This window comes from Chiloscyllium punctatum, chromosome 2, assembly GCF_047496795.1.
Source record: "Chiloscyllium punctatum isolate Juve2018m chromosome 2, sChiPun1.3, whole genome shotgun sequence".
Taxonomy (NCBI): domain Eukaryota; kingdom Metazoa; phylum Chordata; class Chondrichthyes; order Orectolobiformes; family Hemiscylliidae; genus Chiloscyllium; species Chiloscyllium punctatum.
In genome coordinates, this window is record NC_092740.1 from 69,954,541 (window position 1) to 69,971,746 (window position 17,206).

The window sequence follows — 17,206 nt, forward strand, 5'->3', positions numbered from 1 at the left end:
GATCTTTATTCCTTTTTGGAATGAACTGATCCTGCATCTTCTGCATTATACTCAGAAATACCTGCCGTTGTTGTTCCACTGCCATCCCTACTAGGGTATTGCACCATTGAACTTTGGCCAGCTCCTCCCTCATAGCTCCATAGTTCCCCTTATTCAACTGAAATATTGTCATTTCCGATTCTACCTCCTCCCTTTCAAACTGCAGGTTAAAGCTTATTGTATTGTGGTCACTACCTCCTAATGGCTCCTTTACTTTGAGGTCCCTGATCAAATCCGGTTTGTTGCACAACTCCAGATCCTGAATTGCTTTCTCCCTGGTAGGCTCCAGCACAAGCTGTTCTAAGAATCCATCTTGGAGGCACTCCACAAACTCCCTTTCTTGGGGTCCAGTACCATCCTGATTCTCCCAGTCTACCTGCATGTTGAAATCCCCATAACAACTGTATTAATATCTTTGCGACAGGCCAATTTCAGCTCCTTATTCAACTTACACACGACATCAAGGCTACTGTTTGGGGGCCTGTAGATAATTCCCATTAGGGTCTTCTTCTACCCTTAGAATTTCTCAGCTGTGTCCATACTGACTCTACATCCCCTGATTCTAGGTGCCCCCGCACAAGGTACTGAATATCATTCCTTTGGTAGTCAGTCTGTCCTTACGGTAACACGTATAGCCTTGAAGTGTATAAATCCTGCTAAGATTTGCTTTCCCAAAATGCAACACCTCGCATTTATCTTTATCAAACTCCATCTGCCACTCCTCAGCCCATTGGCCCAACTGATCAAGAACCCGTTGTAATCTGAAGTAACCTTTTTCGATGTCCACTACACCACCAATTTTGGTATTATCTGTAAAGTTACTAACTGTACCTCTTATGCTCACATCCAAATCATTGATAAGTAGTGGACCCAGCACTGATCCTTGTGGCACTCCAATGGTCACAGGCCTCCAGTCTGAAAAACAACCCTCCAACACCACCCTCTGTCTTCAAACTTTGAGTTCTGATTAGATTAGATTCCCTACAATATGGAGACAGGCACTTCGACCCAACAAGTCCACACTGACCCTCTGAAGAGTAACTCACCCAGACCCATTCCCTTCCCCAAATTTACCTCTGACTAATGCATCTAACACTATGGACAATTTAGCATGGCCAATTCACCTGACCTGCACATCTTTGGATTGTGGGAGGAAACCGGAGCACCCGGAAGAAACCCACTGGGAGAATATGCAAGCTCCACACACAGAGTCGAACCTGGGTCCCTGGCACTGTGAGGCAACAGTGCTAACTATTGCGCAACTGTGCTGCCCTCCACCCCTTCTGGGTTTACTTTTTAAATTCATTATTATATTGCACAAATACTGTAAATATGATCTTACCAAAAGTTCCTTGAGGTATTTTGATTATGTAACTATATTGTGGACATTAATAATATGGGCCAACACCTTTTGTAGTGTATCCTCCTTTCTGTCTATTTTGGACGGGAAGGAGGACACTGAACTTATTTTCACGTTTGTCATCTGTATGTTTAAATAATATTTAGACAATTTAAAACATGAAAGGAGGTTTGCACTGCTTTTATTCATTTTCCAGTATGTTTTAAAAATTGGAAATGTAACTCATAATTCAGATGTTGATACTAAAATATTATGTAAAATGCAGTTAAGCTTATATAATTCATCTTTGAGTTCTGAGTTCCAATTTTATTGCTTTACTGATAAATTGCCCAAGGTTAATTTAATAGATAGAACAGAGAAACTGTGCCCCAACTGCTTCATGCTCTAATCAGCTGAGCCGTTGAAGGAAAGTTGCCTTTGCTTGATGGCAGAGGACTTTTTCAAATTTCTGGAAATCTGGGGCCTTTGTTTACTTAAGTTGCTACAAAGCAGCAGGGCCGATCTTGATTACTGATTATAGTAATTGATTTTCTAAAAGTGTCAGTGAGATTTTTAGGTGTGGTTCAGACATTGATGTTAAGACTGCTGCAAGTGTCATTGTTCTGCCTGGGATTATATTAGAAACTACCAATCATGCATTTTTTTTTCCCTTGGCCAGATTTGTTAACATTTCAAAATATGCCAGTTTTCTTCAGTTGCTTTAATTTGCCCAGTATGTAACTCTATTGTTGGGCAGAATATAAAAAGTGGTTCAATTTTAGAAATAATTAAGATAGTAAATGAGTATGAGCTGTTTTGGACAATCTCATTATTGTGTCCCTAGTGGTTGCAGATTTTTTTTGTGTGTGCTCTTTAACTGACTAATGCTCAGAGGGAGGAGGAAAATAAAGGTGAACAAAAGAGTGCAAAAGAATGTAATTTACTTTCTTCATACTTAACCCTAATTTGTTTTATCTTTTCACATTTAGGACCACCACAAAATTTAACTGAGAGAGAATAACATAACTTGGAAATTAGGAAAATAGCTAAAATATATTAATTTACCTACAAAATAAAACACAAGCCAAAACCTAACCCACTTGGTTACAGTCCCAGTTTGGAGTGAGAAAGCTGCAGGTTCAGATTCCATTCTGTGTTTTGAACTCAAAAATAAATATGAAATATGAGAAAATATGCAGATGATAAACACTATGTAAATAGAAGTTACTTTTATGTTTTCATTTATGCTTTGCTAAAAGTACATATTATAAACCTGTTTAATGATCATTGCTTATTCAGTACATTAAATATTTTAAATCTTTTTGTTTTTGTTTTTGAAGAGCCAAACTCATCTTAGACCAATATAGAAAAAAGTCCAAACTTTACCGCACCAAAGTGGTCTTGATTCCCCTGGGAGATGATTTTCGTTATGACCAGTGGTCAGAATGGGATCAACAGTTTCAAAATTATCAGAGGCTTTTTGATTATATGAACACCCATCCAGAGCTGCATGTGAAGGTATGTTAAAACCTAGAGCATAGTACATGTTAAGCACTTGTATATATTTTAATGTGGCAAAGTACAGGTATTTTATCATCATTCTGTTCTCTGTAATATATATAGATTGTAAAGCATTTTTAAATTCTCAATTTAAGAATGTCTTTGCATAGGGTGATGGTTTTTACAATAAAAAATGCAAATGTGGCGAATAGGAAATGACCACCTAGACCATCTCTGGATCAGTGCTGGAACCACTATTATTTCCAATACATGGAAATGACTTGGATAAGAAAAGTGAGTCTTGGATGACACAAATGGAGAAAGACTGCAGAAAGCGATGAAATAAAGAATTTTGGAAGTCCTCATCTGTGAATTACAAAAAGCTAACTTCCAAGTTCAGCTGGTAATAGGCATGATATTGGCCTTTATTTCAAAGGGAATGGAGTATAAAAGTAGGGAGATTTTGCTAAAACTATATAAGATCCTAACCAGATCACAGCTGACTGGCCTTTATCCAAGGAAAGGGAAACAGACATTGGAGGCAGAACTGAAAAATGTGTTGCTGGAAAAGCGCAGCAGGTCAGGCAGCATCCAAGGGGAATCGACATTTCGGGCATAAACCCTTCTTCAGGAATGAGGAACGTGTGCCAAGCAGGCTAAGATAAAAGGTAGGGAGGAGAGACTTGAGGGAGGGGCGTTGGGAATGTGTTAGGTGGAAGGAGGTTAAGGTGAGGGTGATAGGCCGGAGAGGGGGGTGGGGGGGTGCAGAGAGGTTGGGAAGAAGATTGCAGGTCAAGAAGGCGGTGCTGAGTCCGAGGGTTGGGACTGAGATAAGGTGGGGGAAGGGGAAATGAGGAAGCTGGAGAAATCTACATTCATCCCTTGTGGTTGGAGGGTTCCTAGGCGAAAGATGAGGCGCTCTTCCTCCAGGCGTCGTGTTGCCATGGTCTGGCGATGGAGGAGGCCAAGGACCTGCATGTCCTTGGCAGAGTGGGAGTGGGAGTGAGAGGGGGAGTTAAAGTGTTCCGCCATGGGGCGGTTGGGTTGGTTGGTGCAGGTGTCCCAGAGGTGTTCTCTGAAACGTTCCGCAAGTAGGCGGCCTGTCTCCCCAATGTAGAGGAGACCACATCGGGTGCAGCGGATGCAGTAAATGATGTGTGTGGAGGTGCAGGTGAACTTGTGACGGATATGGAAGGATCCCTTGGGGCCTTGGAGGGAAGTGAAGGGGGAGATGTGGGCGCAAGTTTTGCATTTCTTACAGTTGCAGGGGAAGGTGCCGGGAGTGGAGGTTGGGTTGGTGGGGGGTGTGGACCTGACGAGGGAGTCGCGGAGGGAGAGACCTTTCCGGAATGCTGATAGGGGAGGGGAGGGAAATATATCCTTGGTGGTGGGGTCTGTTTGAGGTGGCGGAAATGACGAAGGATGATACGACATATCTGGAGGTTGATCGGGTGATAGATGAGGACCAGGGGTTCTGTCCTGGTGATGATTGGAGGGGCAGGGTTCAAGGGCAGAGGAGCGGGAAGTGGAGGAGAGCATCGTCGATCACGTCTGGGGGGAAATTACAGTCTTTGAAGAAGGAGGCCATCTGGGTTGTTCGGTATTGGAATTGGTCCTCCTGGGAGCAGATGTGGCGGAAACGAAGGAATTGGGAATATGGGATAGCGTTTTTACAGGGGGCAAGGTGGGAGGAGGTGTAATCTAGGTAGCTGTGGGCGTTTTATAGTAAATGTCCGTGTTGAGTCGGTCGCCCGAGATAGAAATGAGAGGTCTAGGAAGGGGAGGGAGGAGTCTGAGACGGTCCAGGTAAATTTGAGGTCGGGGTGGAAGGTGTTAGTGAAGTGGATGAACTGTTCAACCTCCTCGTGGGAGCACGAGGTAGCGCCGATAGAGTCATTGATGTAGCGGAGGAAAAGGTGGGGGGTGGTGCCAGTGTAGCTGCGGAAGATGGACTGTTCCACATATCCGACGAAGAGGCAGGCATAGCTGGGGCCCATGCAGGTGCCCATGGCTACTCCTTTGGTTTGGAGGAAGTGGGAGGATTGGAAAGAGAAATTGTTCAGAGTGAGAACCAGTTCAGTCAGTTGAAGGAGGGTGTCAGTGGAAGGGTACTGGTTGGGTCGGCGGGAAAGGAAGAAGCGGAGGACTTTGAGGCCTTCATGACGGGGGATGGAGGTGTATAGGGACTGGATGTCCATGGTGAAGATAAGGCGTTGGGGGCGGGGGAAGCGAAAATCAGGAAGGAGGTGGAGGGCGTGGGTGGTGTCCCGAACGTAGGTGGGGAGTTCTTGGACTAAGGGGGATAGGACTGTGTCGAGGTAGAAGTGCAGTTTGTTGACTTGGCTGATGACAGGTATGGAGAAACATCATATAAGAACAAGTTATGTAGATTGAGCTTGAACTTGTTTGAGTAGAATGAATGGTGATCTTATTGAAACACACAAGATTCTTCGGGGACTTGAGAGTGTAGATGTGGGAGGTTTGATTTCCCCTGTAGAAGGATCTGGGGCCAGAAAGCATAATCTAAAAATAAGGGGTCTCACCTTTAAGTTAGGAAAGAGGAGGAATTTCTTCTAACATAGGGTAGTGTACTTCTAAATTTCTTTAGCGCGGAGGGTTGTTGAGGCTGGGTCATTAAGTATACAGCGCCGAGATGGTATTTAATCGGTAAGGAATTAAGGCTTATGTGGAAAAGACAGGAAAGTGCACTTGAGGATTATCAGATCAGACATGATTTCATCGATTGGCAGAGCAGACTCAATAACTGAACGGCGTATCTCTGTTCCTAAGTCTTGAGATCTTTGTAGTACCTGATTCCTGATGAAGGGCTTTTGCCCGAAACGTTGATTTCGCTGCTCGTTGGATGCTGCCTGAACTGCTGTGCTCTTCCAGCACCACTAATCCAGTATTCCATCTTTGTAGTACTGCCTATCAATCTTTACAGAGTCTTCATTATAGCAAGGTTAGCTCACATGGAATACAAAGAGAAGTAGCCATTTGGATACAGAATTGACTTGAAGGTAAAAGATAGAGTGGGGTGGTGGTGGAGGGTTGCCTTTTAGACTGGAAGCCTGTGACCAGTTGTGTGCCACAGGGATCAGTGCTGGGTCCCCTGCTTTTTGTCATTTATATAAATGACTTGGATGTGAACTAGGATGTATAGATAGTAAGTTTGCAGATTACACCAAAATTGAAGGTGCAGTGGACGGTGAAGAAGGTTACCTCAGTGTACAACGGGACTTTGCTCAGATGGGCCAGTGGGTTGTGGAGTGATAGATGGAATTTAATTCAGATAAGTATGATGTGCTGCAATTTGGAAAAGTAAATCAGGGCGGGACTTATACACTTAATGGTAAGGTCCTGAGAAATGTTGAACAAAACAACCTTGGAGTACAGGTTCATAGTTCCTTGAAAGTGGAGTATCAGGTAATGAAGAAAGCATTTGATATGCTTTTCTTTATTGATCAAACCTTGGGAGGTTAAGTTGCAGCTGTGCAGTTAATTGGTCAGGCCACTTACGCAATACTGTGTGCAATTCTGTTCTCCCTCCTATTGGAAGGATGTTGTAAAACTTGAAAGGATTGAGAAAAGATTTACAAAGATGTTGCCAGGGTTGGAGCGTTTGAGCTATAGGGAGAGGCTAAATAGGCTGAGGCTGTTTTCCCTGGAGTGTTGAAGACTGAGGGGAGTGACCTTATAGATATTTATAAAATCATGAGGGGCATGGATGGGATAAATAAACAAGGTCTTTTCCCTGGGATGGAGGAGTCCAGAAGGAGAGGGCATAGATTTAGGGTGAGAGGGGAAAGATTTAAAAGGGACTTGAGGGGCAACTTTTTCACAGAGAGTGGTGCGTGTATAAAATGAGTTAACAGAGGAGTAGATTGAGGCTGGTACAATTACAAGATTTAAAAGTCATCTGGATGGGTATATGAATAGGAAGGGTTTAGAGGGAGAGGGGCCAAGTGCTGGTAAATGGGACTAGATTTGTTTAGGATATCTGGTCAGCCTGGACGAATTGGACTGAATGGTCTACTTTCGTGCTGTACTTCTTTATGATTCTATGTCACACTATGCAGTCATTCTCCATTTAATGTTTTTTTTCAGTTTTCCTGCCAAAGTAAACAACTTCACATTTTAGCACACTCACCCATTCTCTAAATATCCATTAGCAACCTCCTTATGCCTTACTCATAACATAGTTTCCTACCAATTTTGGTGTCATATGTATAATTAGCTACAATGCATTAGTTTCTCTGTAATTATCAATGGTGAGTAGTTGAGGCCCCACCACAATGGGATTATACTCATCACATCATGCCAACCAGACAAAGACTGGACACACTGCTTTCTGCCCAGCCAGTCAATCTTCTTATCAATGCCAGTATATTACCGCTATAGCTTGAGCTTTTATTTTCCACAATAATCTTTTTGCAGCCCTTTATCAAATGCCTTTTGGAAGTGTAAGTGCAGTATGTCTATAAGTTCTCTTTTATCTACAATGCATATTACTACTTCAAATAAATCGCATAAGTTGGTTAAATATGAATTCCCTTTGAGAAAATCATGCCAATTTCTCCAGATTACCTTGCATTTTCTAAGTGTGCTATTAGAACCTCTTTAGTGTTTGATTCAACACCATCTCTAAATAGGCATCAGATTACAGAGAATTAGGCAGAAATTTAAAAAGGAGGTCCTCGAGGGTAGTAGTATCTTGATTACTCCCAGTGCTACGAGCTAGTGAGGGCAGGAATAGGAGGATAGAGCAGATGAATGCATGGCTGAGGAGCTGGTGTATAAGAGAAGGATTCATATTATTGGATCATTGGAATTTCTTTTTGGGTAGAAGTGACCTGTACAAGAAGAGCGGATTGCACCTAAATTGGAAGGGGACTAATATACTGGCAGGGAAATTTGCTAGAACTGCTTGGGAGGATTTAAACCAGTATGGTGGGGGTGTGGGACCCTGGGAGATAGTGAGAAAAGAGATCAATTTGAGACTAGTACAGTTGAGAACAGAAGTGATTCAAATAGTCAGGGCAGGCAGGGACAAGGTAGGACGAATAAATTAAACTTCATTTATTTCAATGCAAGGGGCCTAACAAGGAAGGCAGATGAACTCAGGGCATGGTTAGGGACATGGGACTGGGGTATAATAGCAATTACAGAAACATGGCTCAGGGATGGGCAGGACTGGCAGCTTAATGTTCCAGGATACAAATGCTACAGGAAGGATAGAAAGGGAGGCAAGAGAGGAGGGAGAGTGGCGTTTTTGATAAGGGATAGCATTATAGCTGTGCTGAGGGAGGATATTCCCAGAAATACATCCAGGGAAGTTATTTGAATGGAACTGAGAAATAAGAAAGGGATGATCTCCTTATTGGGATTGTATTGTAGACCCCCTAATAGTCAGAGAGAAATTGAGAAACAAACTTGTAAGGAGATCTCCGTTGTCTGTAAGAATAATAGGGTAGTTATGGTCAGGGATTTTAACTTTCCAAACATCGACTGGGACTGCCATAGTGTTAAAGGTTTAGATGAAGAGGAATTTCTGAAGTGCGTACAAGACAATTTTCTGATTCAGTATGTGGATGTACCTACTAGAGATGGTGCAAAATGTGACCTACTCTTGGGAAATAAGGCAGGGCAGGTGACTGAGATGTCAGTGGCGGAGCACTTTGGGGCCAGCGACTGTAATTCTATTCGTTTTAAAATCGTGATAGAAAAGGATAGACCAGACCTAAAAGTTGAAGTTCTAAATTGGAGAAAGGCCAACTTTGATGGTATTAGGCAAGAACTTTCGAAAGCTGATTGAAGGCAGATGTTCGCAGGTAAAGGGACGGCTGGAAAATGGGAAGCCCATTTGAGATGGGATAACAAGATAACAAAATGAGATAACAAGAACCCAGAGAAAGTATATTTGTGTTAGGGTGAAAGGGAAGGCTAGTAGGTACAGGGAATACTGGCTGACTAAAGAAATTGAAGGTTTGGTTAAGCAAAAGAAGGAAGCATATGTCAGGTATAGACAGGATAGATTGAGTGAATCCTTAGAAGAGTATAAAGGAAGTAGGAGTATACTTAAGAGGGAAATCAGGAGGGGAAAAAGGGGACATGAGATAGCATTGGAAAATAGAATTAAGGAGAATCCAAAGGGTTTTTACAAATATATTAAGGACAAAAGGGTAACTAGAGAGAGAATAGGGCCCCTCAAAGATCAGCAAGGTGGCCTTTGTGTGGAGCCACAGAAAATGGGGGAGATACTGATGCAAAATATTCATTTAGTATTGACTGTGGAAAAGGATATGGAAGATATAAACTGTAGGGAAATAGATGGTGACATCTTGCAAAATGTCCATATTACAGAGGAGGAAGTGCTGGATGTCTTGAAACGGTTAAAGGTGTATAAATCCCCAGGACCTGATCAGGTGTACCCAAGAACTCTGTGGAAAGCTAGAGAAGTGATTGCTGGTCCTCTCGCTGAGATATTAGTATCATCGATAGTCACAGGTGAGGTGCCAGAAGACTGGAGTTGGCAAACGTGATGCCATTGTTTTAAGAAAGGCGGTAAAGACAAGCCAGAGAACTGTAGACCGGTGAGCCTGACCTCAGTGGTGGGCAAGTTGTTGGAGGGAATCCTGAGGGACAGGATGTACATGTATTTGGAAAGGCAAGGACTAGTTAGGGATAGTCAACATGGTTTTGTGCGTGGGGAATCATGTCTCACAAACTTGATTGAATTTTTTGAAGAAGTCACAAAGAAGATTGATGAGGTCAGAGCAGTAGATGTGATCTATATGGACTTCAGTAAGGCGTTCGGCAAGGTTCTCCATGGGAGACTGATGAGCAAGGTTAGATCTCATGAAACAAAGGGAGAACTAGCCATTTGGATACAGAACTGGCTCAAAGGTAGAAGACAGAGGGTAGTGGTGGTGGAGAGTTGTTTTTCAGACTGGAGACCTATGACCAGTGGAGTGCCACAAGGATCGGTGCTGGGTCCTCTACTTTTGATCATTTACATTAATGATTTGGATGCGAGCATAAGAGGTACAGTTAGTAAGTTTGCAGATGACACCAAAATTGGAGGTGTAGTTGAAAGCGAAGAGGATTACCTCAGATGATGACAGGATCTGGACCAGATGGGCCAATGGGCTGAGAAGTAGCAGATGGAGTTTAATTCAGATAAATGCAAGGTGCTGCATTTTGGAAAAGCAAATCTTAGCAGGACTTATACACTTAATGGTAAAGTCCTGGGGAGTGTTGCTGAACAAAGAGACCTTGGAGTGCAGGTTCATAGCTCCTTGAAAGTGGAGTCACAGATAGATAGGATAGTGAAGGCAGTGTTTGATATGCTTTCCTTTATTGGTCAGAGTATTGAGTACAGGAGTTGGGAGGTCATGTTGTGGCTGTACAGGACATTGGTTAGGCCACTGTTGCAATATTGCGTGCAGTTCTGGTCTCCTTCCTATTGGAAAGATGTTGTGAAACTTGAAAGAGTTCAGAAAAGATTTACAAGGATGTTGCCAGGATTGGAGGATTTGAGCTATAGGGAGAGGCTGAACAGGCTGGGGCTGTTTTCCCTGGAACGATGGAGGCTGAGGGGTGACCTTATAGAGGTTTACAAAATGATGAGGGGCATGGATAGGATAAATAGACAAAGTCTTTTTCCTGGGATCGGGAGTGCAGAACTAGAGGGCATAGTTTTAGGGTGAGAGGGGAAAGATATAAAAGAGACCTAAGGGGCAACTTTTTCACGCAGAGGGTGGTACGTGTATGGAATGAGTTGCCAGAGGATGTAGTGGAGGCTGGTACAATTGCAACATTTAAGAGGCATTTGGATGGGTATATGAATAGGAAGGGTTTGGAGGGATATGGGCCAGATTCTGGCAGGTGGGACTAGATTGGGTTGGGATATCTGGTCGCCGCAGACAGGTTGGACCGAAGGGTCTGTTTCCATGCTGTACATCTCTATGACTCTCTGCAGTGTCCCAGCTGCCTGAGCACCACCTGTTTCTCCAGCTGTCTTCTTGTCATCTGTAAACTTAGCAACAATGCCCTCGATTCCTTCGACCCAATCGCTAATGCTTAATGTGAATAGGTATAGTCCCAAGACAGTCCCCTGTGCAACTGCACTAGTCACTGGCTGCTATCCTGAAAAAGACCACTTTATCCTCATGCTGTCTTCTGCCACTCAGCCAATCCCATTTTCATGCCAGTACCTTGCCATAACACCATAGGCTCTCTTTTTTAACAGCCTCCTATGAGGCACCTTGTCAGAGGCCTTCTGGAAATCCAAGTAGATAACGTCTACTGGCTTTCCTTATTCTAATTTGGTCATTACTACCTCAAAGTATTCTAACAAATTTGTCATGCATGACCTCACCTTGATGAAGTCATACCGACTCAACCCTAAGTTACCATGTACTTCAAAGTACTCCATGATTTCATCTTGAATAATGAAGAACAAAATCTTACCCATGACCAAGGTCAGGCTGACTGACCTCTAACCTCCTCTTTTCACCTCCCTCCCTTCTTTAGCAGTGTTATTAAATTAGTCATTTTCCAATCCTTTGGGAGCTTCCCTGACTCCAGAGATTCCTAAGAGATCACTACCAATGCCTCCACAATCCCTTCAGTTATCTCCTTCAGAACACTAGCGTTTGATCCATTCAGTCTGGGTGAATTATCCATCTTCAGACACCCAGTGAAAACCCATCCATACACTTAGCCACCGTGCTGCCCTCTTGGTTTCTTCATTCCCCATTACTATTACTCCAGCCTGTTTTTATTTCCCAGCATTGCATTGTCCACTCTTTCCTACCTTTTATATGTCTGAAAAATCTCTTGCAATCTTTTATGTTATTAGTCAGCTTACCCTCATATTTCATCTTCTCCCCCTTGTATGGTTTTCAGTTGTTCTCTGCTTATTTTCAAAGGCTTCCCAAAGCTTTGGCTTCCAATATTCTTTACCATGTTTTGTTCTCTCCCTCATTTCTCTTGTCAGCTATGTTTGCCTCATCCTCTCCTTAATATATTTCTTGCTTGGGATAATTTTCTGATGTAGGCAAATGTGAGGACTGCAGATGCTGGAAACCATAGTCTTGATTAGAATGGTGCAGGAAAAGCACAGCAGGTCAGGCAGGTAGAAATCAACGTTTCGGGCAAAAGCCCTTCATCAGGAGTGGAGGCAGGGAGCCTCCAGGGTGGAGAGATAAATTACGGGGGGGGGGGAGGGGGGCTGCTGGGGAGAAGGTAACAAAGTGTATAGTAGGTGAATAGGGGTGGGGATGGTGGTGATAGGTCAGAGGGGAGGATGGAGTGGATACGTGGGAAAGGAGATTGGCAGGTAGGACAGGACATGAGGATGGTGCTGAGCTGGAAGTTTGGAACTGGGGTAAGTTGGGGTGAAGGGAAATGAGGAAACTGGTGAAGTCCACATTGATGCCCTGGGGTTGAAGTGTTCCAAGGCGCAAGATGAGGCGTTCTTCCTCCAGGCATCGGGTGGTGAGGCAGTGATGGTGGAAAAGGCCCAGGATTGCATGTCCTCAGCAGAGTAGGAGGGGGAGTTGAAATGTGAGGTTGATTGGTGCGGGTATCCCGGAGATGTTCCCTAAAGCACTCTGCGAGGAGGCGTCCAGTCTCCCTGATGTAGAGGAGACCACATCGGAAGCAACGGATACAATAAATGACATTGGTGGATGTGCAGCTGAAACTTTGATGAATGTGGAAGGCTCCTTTGGGGCCTTGGATGGAGGTGAGGGAGGAGGTGTGTGCGCAGGGTTTTTTTAATTGTTGCGGTGGCAGGGGAAGGTGCCAGGATGGGAGGGTGGGTTGTTGGAGGGCATGAACCTGGTCAGGTAGTCACGGAGGGAACGGTCTTTGCGGAAAGCGGAAAGGGGTGGGGAGGGAAATATATGTCTAGTGGTGGGTTCCATTTGGAGGTGACAGAAATGTCGGCGGATGATGCAGTTTATGTGAAGGTTGGTAGGTGGAAGGTGAGGACCGGGGGTTTCTGTCCTTGTTACAGTTGGAGGGGTGGGTTTTGAGGGCTGAGGAGCAGGATGTGGATGAGATGTGTTGGAGGGTATCTTCAACCATGTGGGAAAATAAATTGCGTTCTCTGAAGAAGGAAGCCATCTGGTGTGTTCTGTGGTGGAACTGGTCCCCCTGGGAGCAGATATGGTGGCTGCGGAGGAATTGGGAATATGGGATGGCATTTTGCAGGAGGTGGGGTGGGAAGACGTGTGGTCCAGGTAGCTGTGGGAGTCGGTGGGTTTGTTTAAAAATAATGTCAGTGTCAAGTTGGTCGTCATTAATGGAGATGGAGAGGTCCAGGAAGGGGAAGGAGGTGTCTGAGATGGTCCAGGTGAATTTAAGGTCGGGGTGGAATGTGTTGGTGAAACTGATGAACTGCTCAACTTCCTCGCGGGAGCTTGAGGTGGTGCCGATGAAGTCATCAATGTAGCAGAGGAAAAGGTGGGGAGTGATGCCGGTGTAACTATGGAAGATGGATTGTTCTACGTAGACGACAAAGAGACAGGCATAGCTGGGGCCCATACGGTACCTGTGGCTACCCCTTTGGTCTGGAGGAAGTGTGAGGATTTGAAGGAGAAATTGTTAAGGTTGAGGACCAGTTCAGCCAAAAGAATAAGAGTGTCAGTGGAAGGGTACTGTTGGGGACGTCGGAAGAGGAAGAAACGGAGGGCTTGGAGGCCCTGGTCATGGCGACTGGAGGTGTCGAGGAATAGGATGTCCATGGTGAAGAGGAAGCATTGGGGGCTGGGGAAACGGAATTCTTGGAGGAGGTGGAAGGCATGGATGGTGTCTCGAACGTTTGTGGGGGGATAGGGCGGTATCGAAGTAGGTGGAGATGAGTTCGGTGGGGCAGGAGCATGCTGAGACAATGAGTTGGTCGGGGTGGTCAGGCTTGTGGATCATGGGAAGGAGGTAGAACCGGGCGGTGCGGGGTTCCTGGACTACGAGATTGGAAATTTTTTGATGTGCCTTCCTGATTACCTGTAGAAACTCCTGGCATTAATACTCCACTATTTTCCCTGCTAGGCTCCCCGTTAAATCAATTCTGGCCTGTGTTGTGGACCAGACCAGACCCCCTCAAAATATTTTAAGATAGCCTAGACCTTAGCTTTTTCTTATTTTAGAGGTGGATGTGAAATGCATGTTTCAGATGTGATACAATAGGTTGAACCACTCAATATCAAGCAAAACACAAATTTATTTAAACACTAGTTAAAAAACAAACAAAAGAACGAGGAATTTAGAGTAGCTTAACTATTGGAAAACTTAACCCAGTACAGGTCATTCTGCTATGATGCATTTCACTGTTACGATATTCACTGTTACAATATTCACTGTTAGGCGATTGATGAATTGGGGACACTGTTTCTAAAGTGCAAACTTTTCAAGTGCGCATTGGTTACAATGCGATTCTGGCCTTATTAGTTTAAATGGTGCTGTTGTTCAGTGATTTTCTGATAATACAGGGTCACACGTGAATGGAATTAGCGTGTTATAGCAGAACAGACTATAATAGATAGAGTACCTATTACTAATTAACTATTCCAATATAGTGGACGGCATGGTGACGCAGTGGTTAGCACTGCTGCCTCACAGCGCCAGAGACCTGGGTTCAATTCCCGCCTCAGGCAACTGTCTATGTGGAGTTTGCACATTCTCCCCTTGTCTGCGTGGGTTTCCTCCAGGTGCTCTGGTTTCTTCCCACAGTCCAAAGATGTGCAGATTAGGTGAATTGGCCATGCTAAATTGCCCATAGTGTTAGGTGCATTCGTCAGAGGGAAATGGGTTTGGGTGGGTTGCTGTTCGGAGGGTCGGTGTGGACTTGTTGGGCTGAGGGCCTATTTCCACACTGTAAGTAATCTAATCTAATCTAATCAGGAATATCCTATAAACACAAAAAGATAAATTCAAACACAGATTCTTAAGGCAATTCTCCAATACAGGAGGCAACAATGTCAGGAGATACTTCAGAGAATGTAACAGCTGAAACTCCAATTCTTCTGGGACGCAAATAGCTTTTGACTGCTACAGTTTTAAAAAAATTAGAAAGCTTGATCTTTGGAGAACTGACCGCTCCCCTTCCATTGTTACAACTATATTTTAACAAAAAACCTCAAAGGTTCCCTTTGATTGTTGACCTAGGCAGACCCCCGTAGCCACTTCAGCACTTTTGCCTTTAAAACCTCTCTTCAGAAGCACCCAGAACAAAATAACCTTTTTAAAATGGCATCATCATCACACCTGCTCCTCCCTCATGTCTTTGCCATTATCTTCACTCAATTGTAATATTGTTGCATCTGATTCCAGCTTCTCCCTCTCAAACTGTACAGTGAATTCTATCATATTATGATCACTGCCCCTTAGGGGTTCCTACACCTTAAGCTCTCAAATATGCAACCTTTCTGCTTTACATAATTCACATAAAAATCATGTACAGGGGAGCCTCAATTATCCAAAAGTGATGGTGGGCACTATTTCATTTGGATAATCGATTATTTGCTTCATCGATTAAATGCCATTCCTCTGGGGCTCGGCTTTGAGTTTTTAAAGTCTGCTCCCCGTTCAGGTGACCCCCTGCCCCCAACTGTGTCCAACCCCGCCCCCGCTCCTAATCCCTGTCAAATCCTGCCCCCCCCCAACCCAGTGCTATACCGCCCCCATCCCCAGGCAACACCGCCCCTGTCCAACCCTGTGTCCTGCCCCCCAACACAGTGCAACGCTGCCCACCAGCCTCCCACTCCTAACCCAGTGCAATGCTGACCCTCCACCGAGCCAAACCCGTGCAATACCACCCCCAACCCCATCCAACACCTCCCCCACCTGCTTCCCATCCCCGTAAACACCCGCCCTCTTGTCCTTTACTGGTATTCGGATAATTGATGTTCCTCTGTATCTCCACATCTCTCTCTTTCACCATCCCGTTCAATACAAGCAGTCCCCTTCCCCAATCTCTGTTTAATTTTATTTTTTTGCATGCCCACATTGCCCCTGTCTCTCCCAAACTCGAAGGGGTTCACGTGTTTTTAATTTTTCTTCTCCACTTCCCAGTTCACTCTGGCAGTATTCTTTCATCATCACACCCAATAATTTAATAGGCAATTTGCAGCACCTTTTATGATACTACAATCAGTGATGAAATATATTTCTATATATTACATTTTGGATTTCACAGAGAGATAAAGTTTATTTTCAATAGGCTAGAAAGTCATTTTGAAACATTAACCTAATTACGTCATTCAAAGAAAGCATGTGACCATGTTAAAGTGCATGGGTTTGTTTCAATATTTTGTGCCAGAATAAACAAGTTAAGGCATTTAATTTGACTTCAGATAGAAGGTTTGGAGTTATAGTTCAGAAGACAACACATCTTATCCTGGCAGTTTTCAATTCATTTCAGGGGAACCACCCACCTCAGCTGAAGTGGTTTCTTGCCCCTGGAGTGTCCAAGACAGATTAGTTTGGATAGAAATGTTTAAGTTGTTAGATCTGAGGAAAGGTTAGGCCATCAGAATTGTGAGAGGCTCATGCCAGCAGATTCAGAAAGGAATTACAAAATTGTGTGTGTTGTTCAAGAAATTAAAAATGAGGAAAATCAGTTAAGTGAAGATTTAAAAAGCTGAGCTAGAAGTAATACTTCTCTGGGATTGAGTTCTCTGTAACAGATAGTATTGGGAAACAGGCTTAAATTTTGTTTTGATGTATGTATTTCTTTCTAACTGTCTTCTATGTACATATGTCGTTTTGTTTTTTTTCTTTCGTGCAATAAACTTGTATACTGCTCTTAAATGACTTCCATGTGAACATATTTGAGTGACTGATCAACAGGGTAACCAACTGCAAAAATTAAGTAGATGGTATATCAAGTTAGGCTTGATTATCAGATCTAACTTGTCCTTTACTGGTATTAGCATCAGCTGAAATCATTCAATTGAAAGGTCTCAAATTATTTTAAATTAATTGATCTCCGTATAGTTACAATTCATTCCTTCTTTGAAGGAGAAGGCAAAACATTCTTACTGTTGTTTGCTAACCATTGTCTTCTATCATGGCAAATTGTGAGTCCAGACAAGAAAGGCATTAGAAATAAAAATAGAAATAAGAGGCAAACTCTCTCTTCATGTATGCTGCCAGACCTGTTGAGATTCTCCGGCACATTGTCTTTTTAAATTCAGATCACCAGCATCTGCACTATTCTGCTTTTATTCAGGGGAAGAATTAGTTTTGTTTGAGTCCTTACCATCATCCACGCCCCTGTCATCGTCAAATAGTTTGCTGAAATTCTGCCTAGGTTTATGC

The 17,206-nt window shown here is 43.7% G+C and overlaps 1 protein-coding gene and 1 long non-coding RNA gene across 2 annotated transcripts in view; one reads left to right on the plus strand and one right to left on the minus strand.

The window, feature by feature from the left end:
• The window catches only part of man2a1 (mannosidase, alpha, class 2A, member 1), a 233,201-nt gene that overhangs the window by 70,950 nt on the left and 145,045 nt on the right, over positions 1-17,206 (plus strand). Inside the window, exon 8 of the mRNA XM_072583645.1 lies at positions 2,719-2,896. Within this exon, the coding sequence (XP_072439746.1) occupies positions 2,719-2,896 (178 nt within the window). The remainder of the gene's footprint in view (positions 1-2,718; positions 2,897-17,206) is intronic.
• The window catches only part of LOC140485362 (uncharacterized), a 107,702-nt gene that overhangs the window by 28,830 nt on the left and 61,666 nt on the right, over positions 1-17,206 (minus strand). The gene's annotated exons all lie outside the window — the stretch shown is intronic.